General features: G+C 44.1%; 1 protein-coding gene across 3 annotated transcripts in view; it reads left to right on the plus strand.

Moving 5' to 3' along the window:
- The window catches only part of PLCD3 (phospholipase C delta 3), a 116,829-nt gene that overhangs the window by 64,502 nt on the left and 30,127 nt on the right, over positions 1 to 22,200 (plus strand). For all 3 annotated transcript variants that reach the window (XM_033917509.1, XM_033917508.1, XM_033917507.1), the window contains 2 exons: positions 436 to 565; positions 10,950 to 11,175. In XM_033917509.1, the coding sequence (XP_033773400.1) occupies positions 436 to 565; positions 10,950 to 11,175 (356 nt within the window). The remainder of the gene's footprint in view (positions 1 to 435; positions 566 to 10,949; positions 11,176 to 22,200) is intronic.

Consider the following 22,200-nt stretch of genomic DNA (forward strand, 5'->3'; position numbering starts at 1 on the left):
TATTTTTAATTATTGGAATGATAATTATATTACCATCCTCTGAAGGAAAACTCAACTGGATTGCGGCCCTCATTCCCCACCCCTGATTCTAGACAGTGCCGGGTCTCTATTAGTTCTACAGAACCACCTGTTAATAAACTTGCAGCAATGTGCAGTGATACCAAGTGTAGGACAAAGCAGCCATATTTAATCATTCGTTCTACTTTCCAAGCTATGCTTTTCCTATGGGGCCTGTGTTTTATATCAGATCTCAAGTATTTTGGAGCTTGATGGCTTCTTCTGTGAGGATCAATCAATAAATGTATGAAGAAATGAACAACTGGGCATGTATGTAGGGCACGGGTTGAGTCCATGTAGCAATGAGCAACCAGTTTGTGTTGGCTGCCTTTAGCCATTCTTTCCCTGCTCCTGTTCTCTTCCTTACCTCCAGTGTATTTGGATCCGGGACTACCTGCATCAGGCTGACAAGAACAAGGACAACAAAATGACCTTCAAGGAAGTGAAGAACCTGCTAAAGATGATCAACATTGACATGAACGACATTTATGCTCACCGTCTTTTCAAGGTTAGTCACCTTCATCCATCCCCCAAGCACTATCACATATGCACCTCTTGCAGAATATCCCTATAAGATAGGATTTCTCCTAACCTCCTCTTCACATCTTAACACCATGCATGCCACTTCCTTCTCTCCAAACTGTCTCCCGTCAAAACCTCTCATGTAAAGCAGAACCCATCTCAAAACCAATCCTTTGTGAGGTGTGCACTCTCTAATGCTCTCTCTACAGGGGTCTTCCATCGTTCTGTAACCTTTGCTCCTATAAACCTTTCGCCAGCCCACTCTCTTTGCTGGGCCTTACCTCATAGACAGTTGAATGGGATGACCCATGGGGGGCCATGGCCCCACTGATATTTTGCTCATAACAGCATCATCAACTAAACATTTTGAGGAGCAGGGCTGGAAATTGATTAGTTTACCAGAAAGATGTTTTACTGCTCCTGGACTCACCCTAGCCTTGTGGTGTATTCTATATGGTTAGTAAAACATTTAGGGCAGGGGTCCCCAAAGTCCCTCCTTGAGGGCCGAATTCAGTTGGGTTTTCAGGATTTCCCCAATGAGTATGCATTGAAAGCAGTGCATGCACATAGATCTCATGCATATTCATTGGGGAAATCCTGAAAACCCGAATGGATTCGGCCCTCAAGGAGGGACTTTGGGGACCCCTGGTTTAGGGGAAAGGTATCAGCTTTTTTTTTAATGCAGTTTTTATGATGTTTTAAATTTGTTGTTTTTGTGTCTGTTTTTTTAAATATTTTGTCATATAGATTTTGTATTTTTTGTGATTTTGTCTTCTTTTGTTTTGTTTTTTGATTATGTATGTACTTTTGGAACCTGCTTAGCATTGTTGAATTTGCGGGATATAAATATTTATAATAAATAATAGTATCAAAGAAAGGTAGAACACAGAACCTTTACAGTCCCCTTTAGAGCTGCTGGAAGCCAAGAATAATAATAATAATAATAATAATAATAACTTTTATTTTGTATACCGCCATACCCAGAGAGTTCTAGGCGGTTCACAGCAGTTAATAAGATTACATGCGAAAATAACGTTGGAATTTACAATTTTTTGGAATGTACATGTCGTTGAAGTTAACAGGAGTTTAACAAAATGAAGTCGACATAAAATACCATCAGTAGGAATATACAAGGAGAATACAAGGAGTATGATACAAGGAAAATACAAGGAATATGCAAGGAATATACAGGGAATATAGTACATGGAATATACATGAGTGTCCGGGAAGTTAATTGGTTTGGAGGGAACCTTGGGGGGGGGAAGGTTCAAGTATATTGAAGGGAGTAGAAGTCGCGAGTGGAAGTGTTAGGGATTCTGTCTGTGGAATAAGTGAGTTTTGAGTTTTTTTCTGAAGTCCAGGTAAGTGGGGGCGTCAAGTATAATTTGGGCAAGCCATGAGTTTATTTTGGCCGCCTGGAAGGAGAAGGTTTTGTCAACGAATCGTTTGAGAGGGCGTAGTTTTAGGGAGGGGAAGGCGAACAGATGAATTCTGGAAGGAGGAGGAGGAGGAGGAAGGAGGAGAGGGGGGGCACTGGGCATTTTGAGCAGGGAACATCTGTGCATTAAGCTGTGCACAGTGCTAAGCAGAGATCAAAGCACTACCAGCAGTGCCTCAAGGCTGAGAAAGGGAAAGAAACAGGGAAAAGATTGCCAAAATAACTTTATTGCAGCCTGACTGACCTACTGCTCGGATCTGGCAGAGACCATAACCATCTGGAATTTGGCACTTCTATGATTTCTGCTCTAGTCCGGCCCTCCCTTCTACTATCTAAAGTACTTTGGAGTTAAGGGAGGGTGGGGTAAAGGGTGTTGTTCCCTCATCACCATATCAACCCACTCATCTGCATTTCTACCTTTTAATTCTTATGCACTGAGGGACTTTGTGCCAAGTTTCCAGATGTCTCTGCTTACAATCCTTGGCTTGTTTTACCTATGACCCAGTGCTTGTTAGAGCAGTAGTCAGATTCAGAATCTGTTGTCTTTTCAAGCACAGAACTACAGCATGCACTGGATAAGAACTGGAAGGAAGTAGATCTCCAGTGATACATGGCCTGTGGCAGTGGGTTAGGGGAGGAAGGGGACTCTAGACTGGGGCTTAGATGCATTAAAGTCATCAATTGTTGCTAAACCAGTTTTGACTGCTTTAGCGAAGATCACATTTGCCGACCCGATGCACAAAACGACTGACATACACAATACCTGCCCCATTAAAAAAACCAAAAAAAGCACACCCCCTATGCTGATGATGGCCCTCCCCTTGCACGAGAAAAAATTGGCAGGAGGGATGGCCACTCCATCCTACCAATGGAGGTCCCTCTCCGCGCCATGTGCTGCCCCCCCCCCAAACCATCCCCTACCCTCCCACATATCCTGGGATATAGAGGAGGCGCCTAAGATCCTGATTGGCTCAGACATCTAAGGCCCCGCCTCTTGGGAGGCATCTGGTTGCAGGAGGGAGTGAATATCCCTTTTTTGGGGGGGGAAGGGAGGAGAGTAAAGGATGGTTCGGGGGCTTGCGCCTGGTGTAGGGGGGGCCTGTGTTGGCAGGAGAGAGTGGGCATCCCTCCTGCCAATTTTTTCTCATGGGGGGTTGGCAAGGCAGGAGGGAGTGGGCATCCATCCTGCTGATTTCCAAGTTCAAGTTTCAAGTTTTATTAAAATTTGATATAATCGTCTATCAAAGAATTTCTAGGCGAATTACAAGTATATTTAAAAAAATAGGTAAAACAGGTAAAAACAATACAAATTTAACAATTACAGATTAACAGGTACATGGAAAGACAATCCCTGGGAGAAAACCCACACAAAAAAAATGTGGTGTAAAGGGAAGAACTATAATAATTTATCGGATAGAAACATAAAAGGTTAACACAACTGGGTGGGGGGAATAAAGGAAGAGAGAAAGAAATGAAGAAGATTTTGAGGTAGAAAAAGCAAAAGAAAAGAAAGTAAATAATTGTAAATATTTTTTTAAAACCCTGGTGAGTGGGAAGGTGGGGAGGGAGGGCGGTCCCCGGTGCCAGTTCGTCAGGGAGGGCTTTTTTCTCTCTCTTTTTTTTTTTTTTTTTAATACACACACAGCATCTGTGCCCATTTTAAAAAGACCCAAGAAAAAAAAAGGTTTCCTGCCCTGAACAGCTGAGTGGTAGGAGGCTGCTTCAGGGCTTCCCCTGCCTCTTAGCTATTTGGGCATCCCCTGCCAGCTCTGCGCAAGTGTGAGAGTCGCTCTCACAGTGATCATTTGGACAGGAGAGACGGGGATTACGATGAGCCTCCGCATGAATCATATGCATGCAAAATTTTTAGTGCTTCAGTAGCTGTTTTAGAATCATCCAAAAATCGGAGCGGAGCAGACCCACGCGATCTTACCGATCCTGTTTAGTTCATCTGGCTCTGGATGTTTCCTGGGCTTGCCCACCTTTGTCTTTCTGTTTTTATGGAAAAGTGCCTGTTTAAAGGTCAAAAGCAGCAAACGTTTCCAAGATGGGCAGAAATCTTAAATCTGATCCTGCTGCGTTCTGCTACTTACTTAGGGTTACCAGTCGTCCAGATTTCCCCGGACATGTCTTCCTATTGAGGACATATCCAGGGGCCTAGACGGCTTTTCAAAGCCCAGCACTTTGTCCAGGTTTTGAAAAGCTGTGTCGGGCAGGGAGGAAGTCCATTAATTTGCGGCCGTCACGCAATGACGTCATGTGCACGCACGTGAAACGTCATTGCGTGAAGGCTGCGTTTGCGCAGACTTTCTCCCTGCCCAACAAGAGCAGGCAGTGGGGGGCAGGGCTAGGGCGGGCTTGGGGGCGGGATTAGGGCATAACAAGATGAGCCTAGGGGTGGGGCTAGGGGGTCTGGATTTTCTGAAAGGAAAATCTGGCAACCCTATACTTACCCTTCCCTTAGCATATGTCAGTGCTGTCCGCATGTCTCTGGCTGGTTTCTGACTATAGTTTTCTGGTGCTGTGGGATGCTAGGAGCTTAGCATTAATTCCTAATAATCTGAGGCTCTCTTTCAGCTCCAGGATTTAACGAGCAATGTTCAAGAATCATCCATTTGGATAAAGAACATTCTGTTCCCTTAGGCCCAGACCCGGATCTAGACAATTGCAACAACCATAAAGAGCATTCTAACTGTTGGAAAATAGTTTCCAAAATCCTGCAATGTTTTCTCTCATTTCACGCAAGAAAATGTTCATGCATTTATCCTTGCCTGTGAAAACTAGTAAAGTGGAGGAGGTAGCCTAGTGGTTAGAGCTGCTGCCTCAGCACCCTGAGATTGTGAGTTTGATCCCAGCCCTGCTCCCTGGGAAAGTCAGGTACCTGCCGGGACAGATAGGGAAAGTACTGAAGAGTGCCTGATTACTTTTCAAATGAATTGTAAACCGCTTTGGATGTATCTCTTCATAAGAAGGTGGTAAATACGGGGTAAAGGGGTCACTCGGAGAAATTGAAAGGGGACAGGTTTAGAACAAATGCTAGGAAGTTCTTTTTTACCCAGAGGGTGGTGGATACATGGAACGCACTTCCAGAGGTTGTGATAGGCCGGAGCACATTGCGGGGTTTCAAGGAAGGTTTAGATAGGTTTCTAAAGGATAAGGGGATTGAGGGGTACAGGTAGAAGCAGAGGTAGGTTATAGAAATGGTCAGGAACCACTTCACAGATCATAGACCTGATGGGCCGCCGCGGGAGCGGACCGCTGGGCGCGATGGACCTATGGTCTGACCCAGTGGAGGCAACTTCTTATGTTCTTAAATAAATAATTACATAAAATATCTGACTGTCCAGCTCTTATACTAGCAGAGTAAATGATGGCAGAGAAAGACCAATATGACCCTTTGAATCTACCTAGGAAGGTTGCTGGAGTTGTACCTGACATGCAGTGTGGGTTACTTTCCCCATGTTTATTTTGTTGGGGTTATGCCTGAGGTGCAGTGTGGGCTACTTTCTTGTGATTTCTTAGAAGTGTAAAATAGAGAATGACATGGAGACACATTTTTTTCTCGTCCCCGCAGGAACTCATTGTCCCATCCCGTCCCGGCGAGTTCTTTCCTGGTCCTGCCCTATTCCTGCAAGCTCCGTCCTCATCTGCACAAGCCTCAAACACTTTAAAATCATAAGTGTTTGAGGTTTGTGCGGTTAAGGCAGAGCTTGCAGGAATGGAGCAAGGACAGCGACAAAACTCTTAGGGACAGGACGGGGAAATTGACTTCTTGTCTTTCCAGAGGTGCTTTGAGCTCAAAGTGCTCAGGGCTTTGTTTTCCATCCTCTTGTCTTTTAGGGATCCACCCTGCATATCCCACTCCTTTCTGAATTCCAGCACTGTTCTGCTTCCACCACACCTTTTGGAGGACATTCCAGGCATTCACTGCCTTTTCTGTAAGAAAACATTTCCCGATGTTTGTTTTGACTCTACTTCCCTGTAGCTTCAAATGATGTTATTCGCTGACGACGCCAAACTATGCAATATAGTGAGAGACGGCAATTCACCCGATAGTATGACACAGGACCTACATTTGTTGGAGCTTTGGTCCTTGACCTGGCAGCTAGGCTTCAACCCTAAGAAATGCAAGATCATGCACCTCGGCAGCAGAAATCCGTGCAGAACTTACACCTTGAATGGTGAGACCTTAGCTAGAACGTCAACAGAACGAGACTTGGGAGTGATCATCAGCGCAGACATGAAAACTGCTGATCACGTGGCGAAGGCTTCATCTAAGGCAAGACAGTTGTTAGGTTGCATCCGCAAGAGTTTCGTCAGCCGGAAGCCTGAAATCTTTTTTTTTTTTTTTTTAGTTCAATATTTTTTATTAAGCTTTATGAAAAGATACAGTCCAAATATACATTCAGATACATGTACGACACCGGGATCTCGAAACTAATAACACTTAGTGTAACACAGCAGTAACTACAATCAACTGTAATTAAGTTTGAAATCTTCTAAGAGATCCAAAGTACTTGGACTGCTTATAAGAAAACAGTAAAGAAAGAAGGAAGGAGAGAAAAGAGAAAGGAAAGAGAAGAAGAGAAAGAGAGAGAGAAAGAGAAAGAGAGAAAGACAGGAGTGTCTATGAAACAGAACTAACATAGGAGTCTAAGAATTTCCAAGGCGAGTTGCATAGTGTCATGTTCATGGATAGTCGAGCAATATTTTTCTTCTCATAAGCATATGATTCAAATTTATGATACATGCACAAAGATTTCCACCAAAAAGTATAATCCAATGATGAAGAGGATTTCCAATTCTTTAATATATGCATAAGGGCAGTCACAAACATAGTGTCAATAAGTTTAGGAGGACAATTCGAAAGAACAAAGCAGGGGTGCTGAGATCTGAGAATTATAATATCCAAGGAAAGTTCATCCGAACAGTTAGTAACATGCTTTATAGTGTCCCAAATGCGAGACCAGAAGGAGCGAACTGGAGTACAGTGGAAGAGCATATGATCAAGGGTTCCGGCCTCCTTCATACAATTCCAGCATACAGAGTCTTGTTTAAGGTTAGCTTTCCACATCCAAAAAGGAGTCCATACCGCATTCCACATGACGAAGAACATTGACTGTGAAAGCCTGAAGTCATAATGCCATTATACAGAACCATGGTGAGGCCTCATTTGGAATACTGTGTGCAATTCTGGAGGCCACACTACCGAAAAGATGTGCTGAGTGTAGAGTCGGTGCAACGGATGGTCACCAGGATGGTCTCGGGGCTCCAGGACCTATCGTACGAGGAAAGGCTGAAAAATTTGCGGCTGTACTCACTCGAGGAACGTAGGGAGAGAGGAGACATGATCGAGACGTTTAAGCATATTACCGGCCGTATCGAGATGGAAGAAGAGATTCTCTTTCTCAAAGGACCCTCAGCCACAAGAGGGCATCTGCTCAAACTCAGGGGCGGGAAATTTCATGGCGACACCAGGAAATATTTCTTCACCGAGAGAGTGGTTGATCCTTGGAACGAGCTCCCGGTGCAGGTGATCGAGGCAAACAGCGTGCGAAAATTTAAGAGCAAATGGGATGCCCATGTGGGATCCCTTAGAGGGTTAAGCCAAGGGAACCTGTCACCAGGAGTGGGAACCCTAGGATAGTAGACTTGGGGGTGGGTCATTAGAGTGGGCAGACCTGTTGGGCTATGGCCCTTATCTGCCGTCATCTTCTATGTTTCTATGTCCTCTAGTTCTTTTGAGAACCTAGGTGTTTTTTTTCACAAAACCTTTTTACTGTAGAAGTTGTTTCACTGTAATTGGTCAGGGCAGGTACAGCACAATTCACTAAGCAAACCAATCGTGCACCGATCAGTTTGAGAGCCCTTTGTGACCCGAATTCCCTCCGACCCAATTCACTAACCTGTGTATCGCTCTGATCCCAATCCATGCATACAAATAGGGGAAATGGCATGCAAAGCATAAACTTTCTTCTGGCACACCGACTGGCTGGCTGATCAAAAAACAAATGACTGGTGAGGATCAGTCGCTTGTGCTAAAACCCTGCTCTCTGCCCCAGTTCTCCTGCTCTGGCCACCCTGCTCTCTCCTGCTCTCTGCCGCCCTTCCCCGCAGTGTGAGTCCATAGTTTTAACCTGTGGGTTTAAAGCAGGGCTGCACTGTGGGGAAGGGCGGAAGAGAGCAGGAGAGTCAATAATGATGCCTGCTTAGCTGTGGGGACTCACCGGGGCTGAGTGAACTTGAGTGCCGCTAACCCCAGGAGAAACGTTTTCGTGCTTGCGAGAGGGGAATTGTTGACACAGGCCCGAGGGCTCGGATGAACAAGCGGGACAGTAAATGCATGCGCAGACCATGTACAGGCAAAGTAGATGGTCTACGCATGCGTCGGGATCACTACACAGCGATCTGTGTAGTCAGATGGGGGCATGCCTCCGCTTGCCCCCATTTGAATATTCTCCCTTCGTGAATTGGTCGGCCAGCTGCGGATCGGCTACGGATTGGGCACAGAGAGGCAGGTTAGTGTATCTAGCCCTAAGTGTGATAAGTATGACAGAGAGCCACCAGCATTTGGAGTTGGCCGTGCCAAAAGCTGCTGGAGGTTAGCTGGTGTGCTGACCCTGCATCAGACAACACCAGCATTAGCTCATCCCAGCTTTCCCTTCTCTCTTTTGCAGCCCTCAGCTCCAAACCCCTTCTCCCACCTTTTCTGAAGTATAAAACTATTCACAGAGTGATGGGAACATCTTTTTTTTTTTTTTTTGCTGCTGCTCTGCCTATCTTCAAAATGGGGCTTGCCACTGGCATCGTGTAATGACTATTTCCAGTTTTGTGAAAGAGAACTGAAAAATGGGAAAAGGAGGAATGAGAGAAAAGGAAGGGGCAAATGATGATGGGAAATGGGGGAAAAAGAGAGGCCGTACCTCTTCTTTTCTCCATCTGCACTTCTTCCCTGGAAGCCCTAATCTCCTCCCATGGCTTCCACTAACTTCTCTATGCTGATGACTCACAAATCTACCTCTCTACACCCAACATTTCTACAACAATCCAGGCCTAAGTCTTGGCCTGCCTGTCTGACATTGCTACATGGATGTCTTGCCGCCATTAGATTTTCCATATGATAAAAGAGGATAGGTGGCCCTGCCCTGTTTAAGCCTCTGAGTCCGCCCTGCCCAGCCCCATTCTGCCCCCCCTAACCCAGCCCCGCACAAACCTCTTCTCTTTGGGCCAGGGCTGGAGTGCATCTGCGCATGCACAGATGCACTCCAACCCCGGCCCCGATCTCGCCAGCCTTTCAAAACCCGGACAAAGTGCCGTGTTTTGAAAAGCCATCCGGATGCCCGTGTATGTTGTGTGTTTGCTGCTGGCCCGATGTCAGTGTCTAGCAGAAAAAGTGTTTACAAAACTGCACTGTCAGGGAAAAGGTTATAATTAGAAGGGGTATCAGCTGCTGTGAAAGGCATTTGAGTGGTAGTTATGTTGAGTGGTAGTTGATAGGGAAGGTGCAGGCTTGTGTGTGTAAGAACAGGTCCAAGTCCAATTTATTTGATATACTGCAAATATAGCAAAACCAAAGTGGTTTACAAAGTAATTAAAATTTGAGGGAGGGGGGAGTGGACAAGCCATAAAAACAATAGCAGTGAAGCTAAACTAACAATGAAAGCAGACATACACATGGTGTCCAGGGTGGAATGGGAATGGTGCCCACGTTCCCCTCGGTGATGGAGGAATCTCTTAAATGAGCTCTCCCCTGTACATCTTGAAGTCTTTGCCAGCAGTAAGCAGGGTTTACTCTTCACTTCTCAAGCCTGCACTCTGACATCGTTTCTCTGACACCAGAGAGCAGGCTCAAGCCGGCGCTAGCAGTGAGGAAAAGACTTGAGGACTTGACAAGGTACAAGGAGGGGGGAGTACATTTAAGAGACACTCTCATCACCCAGGAGGGGGACGTGGGACGCCAGGTACCATCCCACCTCTGCTCCGGGCACCATGTTCCCTTGCTACAACACTGATGTGTATCTCTTTCCTGCTTGAGTTTTAGGTTATCACTTTTCTGTAAAGCTTATATTACCCTGTGTAACTATAATATAGTCACAATGTGCTATAGCAGGGGTCGAGAGCCGTATTCCAGTCGGGTTTTCAGGATTTCCCCAATGAATATGCATGAGATCTATTTGCATGCACTGCTTTCAATGCATATTCATTGGGGAAATCCTGACAACCCGACTGGATACGGCTCTCGAGGACCGGAGTTCCCTACCCCTGTGCTATAGGGTTTTTCCAATTTTGTGTCTATGGAGGGTGCTTTTGATCCAGTGCATACATACCGTAAGTCTTCCAAATCATTATAAACCAAGGGCCCAGTGTTCAGCTGTCAGTGATCAGCGTTTTGCTTACTGCCATCTGCAGTATACCTGGAAATTCAATGCTGGGCCATGTCTAGGCTCCAGCTTTGAATTTCTGGGTAAATGGAGCTGGCAAAACCATAGCAGATCACGTGTGATATGTAGCACTTAACCAACTATAAAGAACCACATAAATATAGGACTGCATTTTATGCAATTAGCTTGAGCGGGACTTGGCGTTTTCAGCAGCACTATCTGCTCCTGGTCTTTTAAATTGTTTTGAATATCAGGTCCCATAATCATTTTATTCTGTTTACATCTCCCAACTAAATGTTCCTGGATACCATTAGTCTTCCCTGTGTGTTCTGTCCCCTTAAAGAAGTCCTTGTCCTGCAGCAAGACCAGTTTTAGTGGCCTGGAAAAATGGACACCATCTGTGTCACTTTAATTTGCTCAAACCAGCTTCAAAAATAGTTGTGTAGACAGAGCATGGAGTATTCTTTTCTAGCCCTCTCTCAAAGCTGCCTATGGTGCTCCACCATAGCCTACAACAGGTAAAATAACTACTGGCTTTGCTTGTTCCACAGACATGCGACCGATCAAATAATAACAAACTGGAGGAGCACGAGTTGGAAGAGTTCTGCACCCTACTCATGCAGCGGCCCGAGCTAGAGGAGATCTTTAGCCAGTACTCCGGGGAGGACAGGATATTATCAGCTGAGGAGCTGCTGGACTTTCTGTGGGACCAGGGTGAAATTGCCACACTGGAGAATGCATGCCACATCATCAACACTTATGAGCTCAGAGAAAAAGGTAAAGCTGCTGCCTTGGGAGACAGCTTCTTAAAGGGGAAGAGGAGATGGGCGAACAAGTAAGTGAAATGGAGACAGACAGGTGGCCATCTTAAGTCTGCAAGAGACTCCCATGTTGCATTGCAGGTGATGATGTCACAGAGCACAGCGCTGGAGGAGGCATATATAGATGTCAGACAAGGAAAGAAAGAGAGATCTGGAGGTCCTTATTATATAGGTGTAATAACTCAGATTCAGAAGATTTCTTTTACATAATTATTTTTATTAATAATAAAACAATTCCAAACAATGACATGAACATGATAAGCTATCAATAATACAAAAGAATCCCAAATGTCCTTCCCACCTCCCAACCACCCAGCCTACTCCAAAGTACAAAAAACCCCAGCCAATTCCAGATTTGATGGGAGTCCCCAAGCTCAGCCCCCCTCCCCACCCCTGGGACCACAGAACAGTTAAAAAATTGGAACAGTTAACAATTTAACAATCAGCTTTGAGCAGTGTGAGACATAGCCATCCAAATTGGTTCCCACACTTTCCTATATTTCTGCCATCTAAATGGGTTAGACCACTGTTCTCTGTAACGCTCCCTGATCATCAGAGGTCAGTTGTTCCAATACCAACCAATCAGCAAACAAGAAAAACTGGACAGATGTCAACTGCTCTGAAAACTGTCTTATTGGGTGGTATATCGAGCACAAGTAAACATGAAACTTGCAATCAAGACACAAAAACATAAGACTCAACCCCTTCCTAGAATTTCTTAATCAATGAGCACCCCCAAATTGGTGACCTAATATTGTTCCCTCTTCCGCACTTTATTCATTTACCCATCTTTAATGCTTTGAGAGGGAAAATATAAACTCTGCAAAGAAACGTATAATGCTGCTCTTAATGTCCTGCATTAATGGGTTTTACTGGTGATTTACGGAAAATACCATTCAACATCTCCACTGTAATAGACACCCCCAGATCTCTAATCCATCCATCCGTCCATACGTGTAAAATTAGTGGTGGTAAATCTGCTCAAAATATCTTTTATATTCGGGAGGCTGAGCATCTCCTTCCACCCCCCCACCCCCCAATTGAAAGGTTTCTTCTACTTGTTCTACAGAATCTTCTATCAGCGATTGCCTAGAAAGAGAGCCAGTGTAATGCATGACCTGTAAATAAGCAAAGTGGTCTGCGCGATTACTCAGATTCAAAAGTTTAAAATCTTGGACTTCAACGGGTGCCTGCTAAGAAGGCAAAAGTTCTGAAAGCTGAGAAACACTGAATTATTGTTAAGGATTCCTGTACCTTATCTGAAACAGGCCTTGGTTGGTTCTGTGCGCACCCATCTTTTTTACTTTTCTAATGTGTCATGAAAGGGATGGTATTACTGGCTGTCAGTTAACCCTCTCAGTATGCCAGTGCAGGGGTATAAAGTAGGATAAGATTTATTTCTTTATTTTATTTCTTCCATGATGGGCAGATTGGATGGATCATGAAAATCTTTATCTGCCATTATTTATTGTGTTATATAGATATGAGATATGGTGAGGGATAATGTCCAGGGCACAACAGGAAACCCTCAAAATTTGCAGGGTTGGGGAGAAAAACCCTTTATTATCATGGGAACGGGAGTGGGAGTGGATGGATTGAAATGAATGGGAGAGGATGGGGACTATATTATGTCCTTCAACCTTGCGGCCTCAGAACCTGCCTCCCTGTCTGGTCCGGCATCATCTCCCCACTGACCAAAAGCAGCTGTTCTCTGCTGCCTGTCCACCCGTTGCCTACCTTTAAATTCTCCGCACACACCTCTTCTGTGCTGGCCCCAGCCACTCATGCTTAATCACTGGTTGTCAAGTCTCCATCATGCCAACCATATAGGCAGCCAAACATGTTGGAGTCTTGTTTATAACTATACAACATCCCCAAGTTTGCTGACAATATTCAGCTTACCAGTCAAGATGTCTTCTGCACCCCTTGAACTGCACAGCACCCTCACTCGCAGCACAAGATAATAAAGTGATCTACAACACTGGAGTTGCCAAAGCTTCACCTGTCTTTTGCCGTTTGCAGGACACAAACCATAGAAGTCCATCCAGCATTGGCCTCAGTCCCACCCCCAGTGCTGGAGTTGCTGAATCTTCTTCAGTCATTTGCCATTTTCAGGACACAGACCGTAAAAATCTGTCCGGCATTGGCCTTCGTTCTCCCAATCTGGATTTGGCAAGTCTTTCAGACTTTTGCTGTTTACAAGACACAGACCATAGAAGTTTGTTTGGCTTTAGTCTTGCCTAACATAACACCTCAACAGTGTTTGCATTCTTCTTCTGTTTAGGAACCTCCAGTCTATCCTACACATTTTTGAATTTGCTCACTGTTTTTGGCTCTACCACCTGTCCTGGAAGGGTGTTCCCTTTCTGTAAAAAAGTTTTTCCTGACATTACTCCTAAGTTTACCTTTCTGCAACTTTAATTCATGTGCTCTAATTCTACCATCCCTATGTGGAAGAGATTTGTTCGTATATTAATACCTTTCAAGTACTTAAATGTCTGTATCATATCACTTGTCTCTCTTCTTTCTATAGCGTGTGCATTTTTAAGTCCAGTCTGTTTTAGTCTAGAGTCAGAGAGAAAGAGAGTCCAGTTTGCATTAGGTTGGATTAAGATAGAAAGAGAATAAGTGAGTGAGATAGAGAGACAAAGAAACAGTACATTTCCTGAGTCCAGTCTGTAAAACACTGAAGCCAGAAAGAGAGAGAGAGAGAGAGAGAGAAGGTGAAAGAGAGTCAGCTAGAGACAGAGCTCCCCAGAGTCCAGTCTACAGCACTGTTCTCAGGCCCCTCCAGACTTGCAGCATCCCTTTAAATGACTGGCATGGAAGCCAAAGCCCCGCCAGCCAAAGAAATGCAGTGCTTGAACCATTTTCCTCCTCCTCACACTACTTCTATGATGCAGAAATCAGGAGAGTGGCTCAGGAACTGTATTTCTTTGGCTTGAAGGGGGGGGGGAGAGATGGCTACACCCCTGGTCTATAGAAGGTTGAAGTGAGAGAGGCAGAGAGAGAGCACATTCCCCTGCCCTGAGTCCAGTGTGCAGAATGCTGAAGTTTTAGAGAGAGAGCTCGCCTGAGTCAAGACTGCATTGGGTTGCAGTCAGATAAAAAGAGAGAGAGAAAGATCCATTGAATTCAGTCTGGGGAAAGCTGAAGCAGGAACTTGTTCTGCAGGCTGTTGGAAAGATGAGCCTCATTCCTGGAAGAAAGTTTAAATGTTCTAACAGGTGTCTTGTCCTGAATTCACTACCTTACAGTGGGAGGGGGATTCCTTCCAAAGCTTCTCTTGTGCAGACTCCTTTCCAAGGCTATTTGACTTTCTGGTACATTCTCTGCTTCTAATTGCAGCTCGGCTTCAAACACCATCTCTGTTATGTGGGTGAGAGTCAGGGCCAAGGAGGGGAGGTACATGTAACAGTTAAAGGGCTGGATATCAGCAGGGAATAATCTACAAAGAGAACAAAACACTTATATTGGTGCCTTTTCCTAGAAAGGAGTGTAAGATAAATATTTAGAGTAGGAGCCTATGATGGGGTCCAGCTGAATACAGCAGCCCAGAGACTGTCTGATTTTTTTTTCCCTCCAGGATGTTTTGATCTCCCTTCCCTTTCCATTGCTAAGGTCAAGCAGAAGGGAACTCTCTAACTCTGAGGGTGCTGATAAGTCCTTGGGTTTATAAAGAAAACCACAAATTATGGGACCGAACTAATTTATTAACTCTACATATTCACCACTGAGCTCCACACACTTATGATTTCGTTGTTCTAACTTAAAGAAGTTGGTTGTGCTGCATTCCACTCATCCGCAGCTAATGTGGCAACCTCAGTGCCTGTAAACATTCTTCCCTTGAGGTGTTTCTTGAGGTTAAGAAAGGTAGTAGTCCATAGGGGCCAAATCAGGTGAGTTGGCTGGGTGTTTCAGAACTTCAAAATGAAGAACATAAGAACATAAGAACATAAGTAGTGCCTCTGCCGGGTCAGACCACAGGTCCATCCTGCCCAGCAGTCCGCTCTCGCGGTGGCCCAAAAACAGGTCAAGACTTATCTGAATCATCAGAAGGGGCTCCCTTGCCACCTTGGTTTCTCATTTAAGTCCTGCCTTCCTATCGAAGTCCTAGCCCTCCGGTCTTGCACATGCACGACCTGGTTGGTTTATACTCATTACCTGGTTAACTTCCTATACTTGTGTTACATCCCAGCTCTTCCCTCAGTATCCCACGATCCCTTTATCCCTCAGGAATCCATCCAATCCCTGTTTGAATCCTTGTACTGTACTCTGCCTGATCACTTCCTCCGGTAGCGCATTCCAAGTGTCCACGACCCTTTGGGTGAAAAAAAACTTCCTTGCATTTGTTTTGAACCTGTCTCCCTTCAGTTTCTCAGAATGCCCCCTCGTATTTGCTGTCCCCTTCAGTCTGAAGAATCTGTCCCTATCCACCCTCTCAACTGCTCAATTTCTACTGTGTAATGGCCGCCTTGTGAGGAGCGGCATTGTCTTGAAGAAACAAGCTTGCCTCAATGTTTGGAGACCAGTTGCTGCTTCAGTTTGAAGAGAAGTGCAACGCAGTACTTTGCTGTTATGGCAGCACACTTTTCCAGGTAACCTACAAGTAAAATTCCATCTTTGTCCCAGAAGACAGACGCCAACACCCTCAGCTCTTAATATCCTGATACATTCACTTGTAATCAGCCATCTAGACTACTGGAATACTCTATATTAGTGTCCTGCAAATGTTTTTACTCGGCTGCACAATAAATAATAATAATAATTTTATTCTTATATACTGCCAAAGTCATGATAGGTCGATGCGGTTTACAACAAGATGAGCTGGACAATCAGCGAAGTGGTTACAATAAAGAGTTATCGAATATAAGTCATGATGTTTTGAGGCAGTTTACAACGAAAGGTGCTAGACAAACAGTGAAGTGGTCACAATACAAAGTCATCGAATACAAGCTTACAGAGTGGAAGAAGTGGAAAGTTATAAGATTCTTAGGTTACAAATCGATTAAAAAATTTGTTTTTACAGATTTTCTAAAATTGAGGTAGGATGAGGAATGCGTGATAATATTACCCAGCCAATCATTCTATTTGTCTGCCTGGAAGGCGAGAGTTCTGTCCAGGAATCTTTTGTAGTGGCAGGCCTTAATTGTCGGATAGGTGAACAGATGAATTCTACGTGTGGGCCTAATATAATTATCCAGATTAAATTGAAAAACCAGGTGCCAGACCAAATATTGATTTATAACAAAGACAGAAAAATTTAAACAGAACTCGTGCTTCCAGGGGCAGCCAATTACCCCTTTTGGTAATAGGCACTAATGTGTTCCCATTTCTTCAGCCCAAAAATCAGTCGCACTGCTGAATTTTGAATAACTCTAAGTCTTAGAATGGTTTTTTTGAAGGAACCCAAGTAGATGATGTTGCAATAATCGAGCATGCTTAATATGGAAGATTGAACCAATAAGCAGAATGATGCTGCATCAAAGTATTTTCTGATGGTTCTGAGCTTCCAGAGTATCGAGAAGCATTTTCTAACCAATAAATCTGTGTGAGCATTTAGAGTAAGGTGACGATCCAGAGTCACTTCCAGAATTTTTAAGGAATGGTCAATAGGGAAGACCTGACCATTCAAGGAGATCGATAAGTCTTTAATTTTGTTGTTTGGGCTTGCCAGGAAAAATTTGGTTTTGTCTGAGTTAAGTTTCAGTTTGAATTCGGTCATCCATAATTTGATTTGCTTTAGAATGGATGATAGTTGATTCTTTGTCTCAGAAGTCAGGGTAGTAAGGGGAATAACTATAGTGATGTCGATTGCATAGATATAAAATTTAACTTTTAAGCTTTTGCAGTAAGTTCCCTAATGAGGCTAGGTAAATGTTGAACAGTGTAGGGGATAGAGGAGAGCCCTGCGGGGTGAAGAGGCTATAAAATAAACCCACCAGGATGTTTGAAAAAAACACCCAATTGGGCAGGAAAATCGAATCGAATTGAAAAACCAATTCAGTAGGCTGAATCGAATCAAAATTTTTTTTCCTGAATCGGGCAGCACTAGAAGAAAGCCTCCCCACCTCAGACTTCCAGATCCCTGAATGTGTGGAAGGTATGGAAGTGCAAGACGCTGGCCCTATGCTAGAGAGCCAGATAGAACTCATGGACACTAAACTGAAAGACAGTGAATAGCTGAGAAGCAGCTGGTGTTTTTTTCCTTTCTTTCTTTCTGAGCAAGAAATGCCTTAGGAAATTACTGTCGTCTTTGAGCTAATCATTATTTGTGCTGTGAGAAGTATACTTACCTGAATGCTGATAACTGTATGTCCTAAAGTAAAGTTTGGAGCTAAAGAACTTGGGAACTGAATGAATGGGTTTTTGTTTTGAAATCTTACTGTGGCTACCGTTTTCCTGGTAGTGTAATCACCTGATTTCCCACAGCTGTGCTGCCTTCTAAAAGGTAGCTGCAGTGAAAGTAATCTCTGGGCAAAGCTGTGCTGTGGCTTGCTGCCTGAGTAAGTACATAACTTTTGCTGCTATAAGAATTATCAGGACTTTATATGTCTGCTGGAAAGATATCTTTCTTACCTCAGAGACAAATACTATGGAGAGGAAGTTTGGTTTTTGTTTTTGGGAATATCAGTATAAATTCATTGCTGAACCAGAGTGCAAGAACTCAGGCAAGACAGACTGTATTTGGTTTTCTTTAGTACCTTTATTTTGTTTTGAAGCTGAATTTGTGAAATGCTGCAGATATTTGCCTTTGTGTTACACCTTTTTGGACCACCAAGGTCAGAATAAAATCCATTATTCTTTCTTGAAGAACTCTGTCTGAGGTGTGGTGACTTGAAGCCAGCACTTACCTTGTGTTCTCCCAGGCCTAGGCAGTTTCCTAGGGCCAACCAAAAGTCCTGGAGATACCCCTGGTCATAGGGGACACGCCAGAGCATAAGGTTTGTCACAGTGGAGCTCCGCTCTGAGGAGTGTTTGTGACAATAACAAAAAGATTGTTAACTAATTCAAAGAGGTTTCTACTATTAATAATAATAATAATAACAATAACAGCTTATGTTCGGCGAGCCGATTTTTTGGGCATAAAAGTTGGCATGTTTCTTTATTATTAGTTTTTGTATTCTTTTAATTTTAGTCTCCAATTCGATCTCCCTTCACTGTCCCCTGATTTCAACCATTGTCTTTCGAGTTTCCGTAACTCTCGTTTCACATTTCCTAACTCGGCATTGTACCAGCCTTCCAGATTCCTATTTCTCGTTTTCCTTAATTTAGTGGGGGCCATTTTATTTAATATCTGCGTACTCATGTTAGTCCAAGAGTACGCCGAAAAAGAGACCGAGTCTGAGCTAGAAGTTATTTCATAGTGTGACCAGAATTCCACTGGGTTCACCAAACCTCTGCTAGCTACCATTTTCTTATTTCTTTTTGCCTCCTTGGATTTGGTTGGGGAGCGTTTTACTTGCCAACTAAATTGGAAATTACATCTGACCACAGAGAGTCAGTCCAAGTGGCTTGCTTCCAGTAAATCTTGGGATTGACTTGTTCTTTGGAGGAAAAAGAAACTAGATCTAGCTGATGGCCTTTTTGATGGGTCTTTTCAGGGGCTGGTACAAAGAAGTCTAATGATGGGCTTTTCTCAAGCTAGACTGAAATCCGAAGAGATGAGGGGGCAGCACTGCAACCCTGCATTAGTCCCGGTCATTTGAGAGAGCAGAGCTGGCCCTAAGAGGACAAAGAGAAAGGCAGAAGTAAGCAAAGCCTCTGTCCATCCCCATCCTATCCTCCCCAGTTCTGAAAGAGTTTTGCTGTGTTACCTGGGAGGGGCAGTAAGAAAATTATTTCCCTGTCCTACATGTAGTAGATCCAGTTCTGCTACATTGCTTTCTTGCTTTAACAGCGTCTGAGCAGAGAGAAGACAACTCCAACAGGGGGTTCAGCGGGCCAGCATGTGTAGAGATTAGCACTACAGCAGCTGGGATATGCCAGTTCAGGACAAAGGGCTCAGACCTTGGAATTACAGGAATTGGCATAAGCCAGCTCAGGTAGACAGCCCAGAAAACAGAGTAATGGGAGCAGAGATGCTCCCATTCCACTTCTGTTATTAATGCCTGATTCTTTTTTTTCATCTTCTCTTAAAGCTTTCATGTTGGTTGCTCATAAACAGAAATTCTTGAGAGTGGAGTATTTTGAGTCTCCACGTGTTGCCCTGTTCAAACTATAAAGACGTCCATCCTGTTTATATACTGGGATTTATTAGCTGCTTTTTTTGTGAAGAGACTCACCCAAAGTGGTTTACAATCCATTGAATAGTAATCAGATGGCAGGCTCACAATGGAGGGTTAGCTGACTTGTCTAGAGTTACAAGAAGCAGGCTAGGATTGAACTCACTTTAGGGTACTGAGGTAGCTAGCAGCTCTAACCACTAGGCCCTCTCCTCCCCCCCCCTGCTGCATGTGCACTGGAAGAGTTAGCCTAATAGTTTGAGCTGGGTGTGCACAGGGGTGTCTGGGTTCAAATCTCAGTAGCACTCACTGTGATCTTGGGCAAGACATTTAACCATCCATTGCCTGAGGTACAGACAGTGGTGTAGTGAGGGTGAGAGGTGCCCGGGGCAGTGGCACCCCTCCCTGACCTCTTTTCAGCCTCCCACCCCCATCCGCTCCTTCCCCGCCCCCTTCTGCCATGCCTTCCCCCATACCTCTTTAATGTTTCTGGCGCGGCAGCAATCCCAACCTGCTATTCGCGCCAGCATCAGCTCTTCCTCTGACATAACTTCCTTGGCATGAGTCTAGGAAGTGATGTCATGGGAAGAGCCAATGCTAGTGTGAGCAGCAGGTTGGGATTGCTGCTTACGCCAGGAATGTTAAAGAGGTACAGAGGAAGGGAAGGAGCATTCACGAAAGGGGGGAGGGGCAGAGGAGGACGGGTGCAAGTACCCCAACAAAACGGCATCTGGGGCGGACCATCCCCCTCCTTACTACACCACTGGGTACAAATGTGAAAGGCAGCTCTATAAGCCGGTGCTTAAATTTAGGGGGTCAAGAGCATGTGTGTGTTCCAGAACTCTAGCACTTACACATGTGTTGTGGCCAGTAATTGAAAGCTCTGTGTGTGAATGCTGGTCACTGTTCTGTAACTGAGGCATGTTTAAAACAGAGCTACAAGCAGTGGTGTAGCAAGAGAGGTTGGTGCCTGGGGCGGTGTCACCTGGCATCGCCGCACCATGCACTCTCTACTCTTTCCCGCTCCTCCACTCTTCCCTGCCACTTGAGCACTCCCCCGTTCCATGCATACTTCTTGGAATGTTCACCAGTGCAAGCAGCATCTTCCACCTGCTACTCGTGCCAGTGTCGGCTCCCTTCTGACATCATGTCCTGGTCCCGCAGCCAGGAAGTGATGTCATAAGAACATAAGAATAGACTTACTGGGTCAGACCAATGGTCCCTCAAGCCCAGTAGCCCGTTCTCACGGTGGCCAATCCAGGTCATACTGTTAATTGTTAAATGGATTGTAAGCCTATAAGTGGTGTTGCTAAGCACATACTTTATTTTAAATATCTTTTATTGATCAAACTGAGCAAAACAAGCAGCAAAAACAGAACAGTCAGGTAATCTGTTTGATCAAATCGTAGTAACACTCCAAACCACCCAACCACACGAAAAGGAAGAAGAAAATAAAAAAAATAATAATTTTTTGAAAGATATATGTGAATTAGAAGGAGGAGAGAGAGGGGGCAACCCTGTCAGAGAAGAAATAATAACACTCAATTAGATATTCAGAGCATTACTACAAGCGTATGCTGTTAAAGAAGACCAAAAGGGCTCCCAGATTGTCTGAAGCTGGTGGCCCTTTACAGAGTCCATGTCAATGACATCCATGAGTTCCTTCTTCAGCTGGCGAAGCATCAATGTACGCCATTCTGAGACTAGGAGGAGCATTATCCAACTAGTGAAGCAGAATCAGTTTCTTGGCAAGCAAGAGAGTATGTTGCATAAAACTCCTTAGACCTAAGCACATACTTTAAAAAGAAAATGATAAGAAAGAATCGGAATTGTTAAAAAACGTGAAACGCTATCGTAAGAACCTAAGAGTTGTCATACTGGGGCAGTCCAAAGATCCATCAAGCCTAGTATCCTGTATCCAACAGTGGCCAACCCACGTAACAAGTACCTGGCAAGATTCCAAAGAGTAAATTAAATTTTTTGCCACTTATTTTAGGGATAAGCAGTGGATTTTCCCAAGTGCATCTTAATAATGGTTTATGGATTTTTAGGAAATTATCCAAACCTATTTGAAACTCTGCTTTCACCACATACTCTGGCAACAGATTCCGGAGTTTAATTACACGTTGAGTAAAGAAATATTTTCTCAGGTTTGTTTTAAATTTACTTCTTAGTAGCTTCATTGCATGCCTTCCAGTCCTAGTATTTTTGGAAAGAGTAAACAAGTGATTCGTGTCTACCCTTTCCACTTTACTCAGTATTTTATGGACCTCTATCATATCTCCCCTGAGCCAACTCTTCTTCAAGTTGAAGAGCCCTAGCTGCTTTAGCTTTTCCTCATAAGGAAGTTCTCAGCCACTTTATCAACATAAGAATAACATAAGCAGTTTTGTTGCCCTTCTCTTTACCTTTTTAAATTCTGATATATCTTTGAGATGCAGTGACCAGAATTGCACACAGTATTTGAGATACTTTCGCACCATTATACAGAAATATTCTCATTTTTATTTTCCATGCTGTTCCTAGACCTAGAACAATTACTTTCGCCCTCTACTTATGAGGAATTTAGGAAACGTCTAAAAACACACCTGTTCCTAAAACATCTTGACAACTGATCCACTTATCTCTTTCCTCTCAATAGCGACCTACTGTCCTTTTGATCACTCTCTCCTCAACAATGAATTTCCTGTCTAATTTACTTCTCTTTCTTCTTCTCCTCTTGAAGTCAATCAATTTGTACCTTTGCTTAATCTTTT

This window comes from Geotrypetes seraphini, chromosome 13 (genome assembly GCF_902459505.1).
Source record: "Geotrypetes seraphini chromosome 13, aGeoSer1.1, whole genome shotgun sequence".
NCBI classification, from domain to species: Eukaryota; Metazoa; Chordata; class Amphibia; order Gymnophiona; family Dermophiidae; genus Geotrypetes; species Geotrypetes seraphini.